The 9,740-nt window shown below is 39.9% G+C and overlaps 1 protein-coding gene across 1 annotated transcript in view; it reads right to left on the minus strand.

The window, feature by feature from the left end:
• Positions 1-7,022: 7,022 nt before the first annotated feature.
• GLRA3 (glycine receptor alpha 3) overlaps positions 7,023-9,740 on the minus strand; it is a 136,525-nt gene continuing 133,807 nt past the window's right edge. Inside the window, exon 8 of the mRNA XM_019521066.1 lies at positions 7,023-7,686. Within this exon, the coding sequence (XP_019376611.1) occupies positions 7,417-7,686 (270 nt within the window). The 3' untranslated portion in view covers positions 7,023-7,416. The remainder of the gene's footprint in view (positions 7,687-9,740) is intronic.

Here is a 9,740-nt window from a genome sequence, read left to right on the forward strand (position 1 = left end):
TTTTCCCTATCCTCCTGGCACAATGACTAATGCTACAAGCTCGCCTTGCATTTCTATCCTATTCCCTTTCCTGGAGACAAAATGTTTGGAAGAGGAGTTACTGCTGTTTTGAGCCAAATAAACTCTATGCATTTCCTCATGGATAAGGGCTGCCTTAATAGATGAGTGTGCACTGAATAGCTGCTACTCTAAATTCAGGTGTTTATCCCCTATTTACTGTGAGCAATATGGCATGTTTATAGATTTCATAGACATTAGGGCTGGAAGGGACCTCAGAAGATCATTGAGTCCAGCCCCCGACCCGAAGGGCAGGAAGTCAGCTGGGGTCATAGGATCCCAGCAAGATAAGCATCCAATTTACCCCTGAAGGTGTTCAATGTAGGTGCTTGAACCACCTCCGATGGCAGGCTGTTCCAGACCTTGGGGGCTTGGACAGTAAAGAAATTTTTCCTTATGTCCAGCCTAAAATGGTCTTGCAGTAGTTTATAACCATGAGAGCTTAGAGAAAAATGAACATCATTCCCATGTTCAGCCATTATTCCTACCCCAGTTGTTTGCAAACTAACCCAAACCAGAGGTGCGGCAGGGCAGCTCCATGTCTGTGGTAGTGCTGAGCTGCCACTGTGTGGACTGTGGTAGCACATTCAGCCACAGCTTCTATTTTTGTGTCATTCCAACCGCCTGCCTGCAACACACACACACAGGAGGTCTCTACGGTTGCTGTCCTGGTCACCTCCCTCTGTTACATTACTGCCTCAAATTATCTGTCTCTGGTATTGTTTTATTAGACTAATCCTCTAAATCACTTTCTTTTTAAAACTTCAGGACAAAACCATAGAGAGCAGGCATGTAGAAGCAGAATTGTAGAGTCTGCAGATGCACAAGTGAAAAAAAAGATATTGCAAAGACCAGACCGTTATAATTTTTATACTTAGGTAGACAGAACTCAGCTGTAAAATTGTTTCTTTTCTTGCCTGGCTCCACAAAGGCCCTATGATCAGGCGAGCTCAAAGGCAAAAGTTTTTTCATGCTAATTAATGGAGTAGTTTAGTCACCTTTTGTTTGCAATGAGAAGCCTTGAGAAATAATGTCTGGCTGATTTTCTTGCTGCTTTTCCTCTGAAGAAGTGTGTCATAGATACTGCAACCTGCCCTTTACTGTTCACATTGAGGTTTTGGTGCTTAGCATGCAGGATAGGGACTTACATACTTTTGACTATAATGTGCCTTTACTTTTATTATAGCATTACAAAAGCATCAGGTTGAGGACTAAAATCTTCAAAAATGATGATGATGATTGCACTAGAAAAATGAATGTGTCTTCCTCCATTAGATCACATGTGGAGGGTTAGCCTGTTTGCTGGTAATCTGGATTTTCTTCCTTAGGCACTAGAGGACAAATTTTTGTGATATAAGAAAATTTAAAATCTTGACCATTCTGGCTAGGGACTGAAGTTACCCATAAACTGGTTTAAGTGATCAGACACTAGTTTAAACCTCCAGCGGAACAGAAGCTCAGTACACATAAACCAGTTTCAAAATGGCTGAAACTGGTTTAAGATAAATCTGGTTGAATGTAATATCAGACTTAACTGATCTGGGTCAAACTCGTTTATGAAACTTCTGTCCCAGACCCCTTCCTAGTTTAAGTTAATGCACAGTCCCTCAGTATCCCAGCATGCTTTCCAGCCCTGGGCTGGGCTGGGCTGTATTGTCTGCTTCAGAGAGCAGGGCTGGCCTCACCCCTCTGGCTTCTTAGCCAGAGCAGTGAAGGCTGGCTGAAAGAGGCAGGGTGGGGGGCAAGCCTGGCTGGAGATGCAGCCCAGTCTGCAGGGGGAGGACTGTTCCCCACCAAATCCTGGCTGGGGTTTGGGGCCAAGGAGGGCAGTTAAACACCCCTTCCCCCACTCAAACTTAATGCTGACTGTGCCTGTGGACTACAAATCCCAGAGGCACCTGGAATCAGGAAGAGAAAATGATGAGCAACCCTGCAGAGTCTTGCTACTGTAATTCTGACTGTAATTCCCAGAGACCTTGGGGCAGCAGGAAAAGGAAGTGAATATACAGCTAGAGAGCTGTGCTCTAGCATGCCTCTGGCTTCTGGCCTGAGTCACTGCATGCATGTGACTGCATTTCCTGAATCAAAGGTAAATGTCTGTTTACTTCTGTTTCAATTTAATTTGTGCAGTTTAGTCTAACCTGCAAAGACTGAATCGATTCAGCCTCAGGCTTTTTGACTGTCTGTACTTAGCCTTCATTATATAATGTATGACTGCTTTGTTTTTACATTCATTTGAATAAGAAGATTTTGAATTCAACTTAAGCTGCAAACTGCCAACTGGTTACAGTGCCATTTCCTGAACCATACATTTCGTAGCTGACTGCATAGCCCCCTGTTACCTAGCTAATTATAAAGGTTCAAGTCAAAAGTGTAGAATTATTGTCTAACAAGGAAATATTGGTCCTTCTGCAGTAAAGAGCCCATGATCATTGACACAAGTGGGTCAAGATTACATTCCAAATATTGTATTAATTGACAAAAAACTCCCACGTTTTTATTGTGTTCCAATGACAGTTTTTTGTCTTGTTTTAAAAATATATACAATTCTATTAATTTTAAATATAAATTTAGAAGTAATTTGCAATCATCTTGTCTAGAAGGTCATATACTTTGTTCAGTATAAGTATAGCTCCCCTTAGTATCAATACATTATCTGTTATCAAATAATAAATATATATAATTCTAGTCCAGGAGGAAAATCAGTAGAGCAACTATACTGAAGGGTCATAAGTTTCTTTTAATAATGTATATACTGTATTAGATTGTATAGCGTATCATTAAATGCACAGTAGTTACAGAAATACACTGATTGTTTTCCCTTATGAAGGAGCTCTTCATTCAATTTTGCCTTGCAAAATCAGCTTCCCTCTCTCTCTCTCTCTCTTTCCTTCCCCCCGTTTAATTTTTTTTTCTAAAAATATATTTTTTCTTCCTTAGTCTTAATTCTTCTCTCCCACTATTAAAGTTCACTTAAGTCAGTAAATGATTCATTATGTGTTGTTTATCTCTGTTCAAATCTCTTCAAAGTAATGGTATTGCATGTGTGCCGATAATAGTCAAATTATTGGAATTTTGGAAAAAAAACAGCATGGACCAGATCCTTTGCTGGTGCAAATTGGTGTAGCTTTATTGGGGTACATCCCCAAGAGTGGAAATGTGTGTTTCCCTGGAACGCCCATGCCATGTGTGTTCTAGGGAAACACAGTCTTGTGCATGGTACATTGTCCCAGGTGGCGTAGGAGAAGCTGGGGCCAGCAACTGTTCTGGCCACAGCAACCTTACACCTGAGGTCCTGGGGGCCTCCAGAGCTGCAGTTGCAGCAATCCTGCAGCAGGGACCTGGCTAGCATGGCTCCAGTCAGCCAGTCTCTGCCACATGCACCACCCCATTTATTTAAATAATATCTCTCAGGGTCAACCCCCCCCTGGGTTGCAAGGTAGCAGCGTGGGGAATGCCTGCATGTGCAGTGTGTGTAGTGTGCGGCACTGCATGCTGCATGTCTGAGCTTACCTGGATGCGCCCATTGATTGTATTAGCAACAGTTGAGGCTCTGGCCCAAGTTTTGTTTTTTTGTGTTTTGTTTTAAATGAACTTATTTATTGGACAGAGGGTGTCTGGTGAGGTTAGTATAGCTATTTAGAAAAGAAAGAAAAAGACAAGCCTGGATGATTATATGCTATTTTATGACTGCTTCCTGATAATGGGCCCAATCCTGTTCCTTTGAAGTCAGAGACTTACTGTTGACTTCAGTGGAAATTAAAACAGGCCAACCTCTCTTTTTGTAAGGTATACTAACCCCGCCCCCCAAAAACTTGAATCAAAACTTGGCAAATATAGTAGTATTGGTAGCCATGGCAGTCAAACCTGTCCTAGTTTATATACAGCCCCCCAGCTTCAAACAACATCAGTCCAGCAGGAGACTACCTAACTCCTATTCTCACAAAGGCACCAGATGTTGCTCTAGACCCAGCAGCCGGCTGTGCCCCCTCATCTAATAACAAGCAATGTAACATTAATTAATTTGTTTCTTTACAATCATCCTATGTGCCATTACTTGCCTATAGTGCCCCTGTGCTCTCTACATGGACAAATGGGGAGATACCTACATGAAAGAATAAATGAACACTGCTCTGACATCAATTCCAAAGAAAGATACAATGGCCCATGGAAGAACATTTTGACCTCCCTGGACAGTTCACCACTGATCTAAATGTTCCTGTTCTCAGCAAAATTTAAAAAATGAACTTAATTTGAAAATTGTGGAACAAGAAATCCTCCACAGGCTGGATTTCATTAAGTATGATCTAAACCAGACCTGTCCAACTGGTGGCCTGCAGGCTATATCTGGACTGCAAGGGATTAATGTGCAGCCCTCAGGCTCCTGCCTGGCTGCCTCTATCCCTGTTATTCTGCCTGGCGTGGCAGTTGTAGCTAGGGTCTCTAGGGCAGGATGGCACGATGGGAAGGCCAGTGAGCTTGCTGCCCAGGACACTAGTGGGGGAGGGCTCATGCTGCTCCCATGGCAGCAGCAGTGGGAAGGGATTGCCCACAGAGTGGGTGCAGCAGAGGGGCTCATATGACAGTGGGGAGGAGGCACGTGATGGTGGTAGAGGGGAATTCATGCTGCTTGCACAGCAGTGTAGGCGGGGAGGGGAAAGGTGATTGCCAGAGTAGTGGTAGCAGTGAGGGAGCTTACATAGTGGGGGGACCCTGCGTTTCACATAGCAGCAGCAGGGTGGCTCATACAGTAGCCGCAGTGGGGTTGTCACTTTGCTCACACAGCAAGGGTCATGAGGAGCTTGTGCAGCCCCCCACTTCATGAAGACTATGACCTGTGCAGACCCTGGCCCCTCTAAAGTTTAACAGCCCAGGTCCAAGCCAAGACTATAGATTTTTATCTCATTATCTCAGTTAGCTTTTATAACCCCTAGGCCACTCAATGGCTTAACTGCTTTGTTTCCTCTCATTTCCTCATTTTTCCTGTTCCATAAATGTCCCTTTCCCTTTCTCTACCTTTCATATTCTAATCCCTGCTTTCTGTTAAGAAGCTGTGCTTCCTGCAGCCCTTTCTGAGCATCTGATAAAGCAAGCTGCTGCTTATGAAAGCTTAAGCATCTTGATTTAGTTAGTCTATGGGCACATCTACACATGCATTAAAGTACTTTTGCTAATGCGTATTAAATTTAGTACCTCCAACGCGACGTACTAAAGAAATGCACATTAGGCTGCCTCAGATACACAGTAATGAATGTGCATGGTCTTTAAGTGATGCTTAATGTGCAGTAGCCTATTTTACTGCACATTAGCATAATCAAATGGTTTTTTACATGATGTTTTGGTGTGCAGTAAAATAGGCTACTGCACATTAAAGCACACATGTAGATGCTCCCTATAAGGTGCGAATCTACCTGCCTGTTGCCTGACTTCGGACTAACGCAGCTAACTACTTTCCCCGAGCATTTTTTACCAGATTTTCTCAACAGATCAGTGAAAACAGTACTACATATCTATAAATCATTTCTCAGAATGAATTTTCTTTTTTAAACAATACATGAAAAACTGATAAAATAACACTGAAGAGAGTTATTAAGTTGTTTTCTAAGATCATTTAACACATCTAGGTAGCCATTATTTTTCAAATATTCTTAGCTAATCCTCAGAGAAAAACTAAAACAAGGTCACCACATCATAATCTTCAATGCAATGATATGTTGCTATGGTTCATTCATATGCAGTATGCCACTAGCTATGCGGCAGATGTTTGCTTTCAGCTGTATTTTGCTTTTGTGTATGCACTGTGAGCAATAACAAACCAAACATTTAAAACACGCTCAAACTAAATAACAAATTTGCAAAAACAAATTGTTTCAGTGACAGGATTTCACTGAAAGTTTGGAATACCAGGTAAAATTTTTCTGTCTAGCTGTCAAGTTGTTTTTTTTTAATAGAAAAAAATGTGGCCAGATTGCTCACTTCAATGTTGTTGTTTTTTTAATACCATAAAAAGAGTTGATTGTGTAATAAATTAAAGAAGAAATTAATATGATCCATGTAATTTTAAGTAAGGAAGAATTTCTCCAATTTTTTATATAAATACTCCTATTATGGTAAAGTACAGTAAAAATAAAGGAATATCCTTATCTTTTTTTCATTTAAAAAATAAAACATTATTTTTTTCAAAGATACAGAATATTTCCTACCAGTATGTAAGAAATCCTGTCAGAATCTCCTCACTGAGCAAGTCATTAAACATAAGAAAAGACTGAGCCAGAGTTCTCTATGAACACATACATTATAATCTCACTGAAAACAGTGGGAGTTATACGTGCATAAACACTGCTATATTCATCTTCAAAATGCTTCAGCTAGAATTACTTAAACAATATGTATCCGGCAAACAATTTTCAGACTTTTAATATGTTATGTCATTTTCCAGCAAGTTAAAAATGAGACATCATAAAATTTTCTACCGAGCTTGTCCCCCAAAATACTCTGTGTATAAGTTATCTGATGAGGAAAAAAATTAAAAAATCTATCAAAAGGATAAAAAATGTTTTTCTTTGATTCATCAAAGAGTGAATTACAGGTAATTAAAATTTTTAGACAGAACAGTCCTTTCAAAATAGCAACATGGTCTCAGTGTGATATGTGACAGTACCAGGATGTCTGACTTCAGACGAGGCAGTAGATACCTTGTGCTACATTGGGCATTACACTGACACACATTTAAATCTCCAGAGGGACTGCAATTAATTTATGAAGTCCTTAGTCTAAGTAAGAAGTTTAAAACACACAAAAAATAACCTAAGTATATCCTGTGCTCATTACAAATCCCATTTGAATTACTAAATCAAGAAAATATGCTAGACTAAAACACTAATCAGTAGTCTGTGATCTTGTAAGACTGAAATCAGAGTTAGAAATTTTAGTAGAATCTTTGTTTGTATAATCTATGAATTTATCCGAGACATTTTTGGACCCATTTTTGTAATTTAAAAATACAAATGAATTAAAAAATCGTAAGGAACTTTAAAGAGTACCGTACAATTATCCCACTATGTAACAGTATGTATAAACACGTTGGCAGTAAAGCTATCATATAGTGTGATTTACTATGAAAAAGTTGATTACATTTAGTAAATGCATATAAATTTTTGTAGTAGCAGACTGCATCTTCCTTGGGTGCCAGTCTTCATCAATCCCATTGTGACTTTGCATAGCAAGTCAAATGAAATCTTTTTTTCCCCCTCTGTGCCTTTTAACTAGCCCAGTCAGTATCTGCACACACATTTGCAATGGAACACCTCCAGCTGAATATGCCAGCCCAAACTGTATGTACTAGAAGCCTTAATCTTGTTATTGGTGAATATCCTCATGCCTAATGATTTTGTAGATGACCCAGTAAAAAATGTTGAAAATCAAAAAGGCTAATGGGAAGCAAGCCCTGGAAATGGTGTCTATCTTCTTGGCCCGGTCAATGAATACCTTCCTCATCTCATCAGAGCTTTTTGGTGCAGCTTGAACAGGATTACTTGGCCCTTTTGGAGTCACTCCATCTTTTGCTTGCAGACATGGTCCCATTCCATAGGCTGTAAAACTGAATCGACTTTCTCTTACCTCATCATCCTGTTGCAAGAAAAGTAAGACAATCTTTGGTTATATTAATTTTCCCAACTGCTGAAAACAAAGTACTTTATCTTTACTTCAGTAACTTCTTTATGCCACCACTTGTTTGGGTGAAATGTTTGGCCTTCTGAAGATGTTGGAGAAACTCTTATGGTAGCTTTATTAAGGTTCAGATTTTAACCACCACTTTTAAAAATAATCTATTCAAAAAGCATAAAATCAAATAAATAATAATTATTATTGTTCTCTTTCTTCCCAATTAAAGCACAGTTTGCCTGCTCTTTCTTAGGCAAACCTTATGGTTGGGGAGGGACCATCAGTTTAGTTCAAGGCCTACCACAGTGATTCTCAACTTTTTTAGACTCAAAGCACCCCTTTTTAGACTTGGGGCACTTCTTGCTACATTCAAGGCACCCCTCAAAATGCCAACTTTTAGTTTTTACCAGTTTATGACTACAAAAAGTAATAGAACTTTTTTTCTAATGAAAGGAACTCAGAAATACAACTCCAGGTTAAAATATTTGTGACATTATGGATTCCTCTTTGAAATATTTGGGTACCTATATACAGCAGCGAGGCTGTTCCAACATGCTGTAATTACAGCATGTTGGAGCAGGTTCAATTAACGAGTCTGCTGAAGTGTGGTAATAACCATGCTCCAGCAGACTCCAGCATCTCATGTAGCAGCATCTATGTACTTAAAAATGTTGGCAGGAGCCCTTTAGTTAAAACTTGTTGAATGAACTTTAGTTAAAGAGCCCTATCACCATTTTTAAGTGTGGGGATGCTGATGCACAAGATGCTCTGGGTGTTTTAATTAGAGCAGCTCTTGGAGCCACTCTAATTAAAGTACTCTCCCACTGCCCACTCCTAGAGCATGTGTATAAATGCCCTTTGGGTTTATCTTGTAAGTCATGTTTGCACACCTAGCAGTATGCCATTATGTAGTACCCTTGAAAGTACCTCAAGACACCCTGGTTGAGAATCACTAGCCTAACATGATGGCACACCAGTCTCTAGCATTATTCGAGAACAAAGAATATAATAATGGTAATGTTGACATGAAATACAGTAGTGGGGATTCTGACTGACTGACACTTAATTGGTTTAATTTGTATGCCTCACTTCTATCTTTACTTATCAATACATCAAATAAAAGTAGTTAAAATGAAAATATTTGTAAGAAAAATGTTTGAACTTAAAATAAAGGTTAAAATATAGAAAAGGGTCTGATTATCGGTTTTTGAGTTATTCCACTGTACATTGGGAACAACTCCTTTGGTATCAATGAAATATGTCTTGACTCCTAGTGGCAGATATGAGAAGGCTGCATGGGAAGGCAAGTATATACCCTGTGTCGTGTTGAGGCATACTTCTAAAAAAATGACTTCCATTTGTGGGCATATTTTGAACCAAATTGTGAATAAATTCAGAAGATGTGGAACTGGGTAGACAGCTGGAAGGGAACATTTTGGGCACAATTACACCTAGGAAACAGGCACCTTGGAGGGATTTTGTGTTGTATGTTTGGAACTGTTTGTGAGTTTTGTTAATTTTGGGCAAGGCATGCTTTTGACCTCATAATCCTTGTCATGAGGAATAGGAAGTTTACTGGGGAGATGAGAGGCCACTGAAGGCACTTGAGGCAGAATGAATAATTATTTTGATTTCTGAGATATTGTGGGCTTTTGAGCCATGATAGACTGGCAGGGTGGGGAGGGGTGGAGAAGGAAAAGGGGCATGTCAGTAGTACCTGAAAACTGATTTGAGCTCAAAGAGGCCTGAGGACTGATTGGAGCAAGTGAGACCATGGGGTCCACCAGGACACCAGAGAGAAAAGCAGGCCAAGACTGAATGTGGGTCATGTCAGACCTTGTATTAGAATACTAGACCTGCTGTAGTATCTTATTCAGACTAGTCCAATGAATTTTGTGATGCTCATATTTTTAGTAGTTTGAAACTGTTTCCTACTACTTCATATCTATTCTAGTTTAACTACAGGGGAACTACAAGCCAGTCAGTCTTACCTCGATCCTGGGTAAGCTGTTCGAGAA

This window comes from Gavialis gangeticus, unplaced genomic scaffold (assembly GCF_001723915.1).
Source record: "Gavialis gangeticus isolate Ggan-Ray unplaced genomic scaffold, GavGan_comp1, whole genome shotgun sequence".
Taxonomy (NCBI): domain Eukaryota; kingdom Metazoa; phylum Chordata; order Crocodylia; family Gavialidae; genus Gavialis; species Gavialis gangeticus.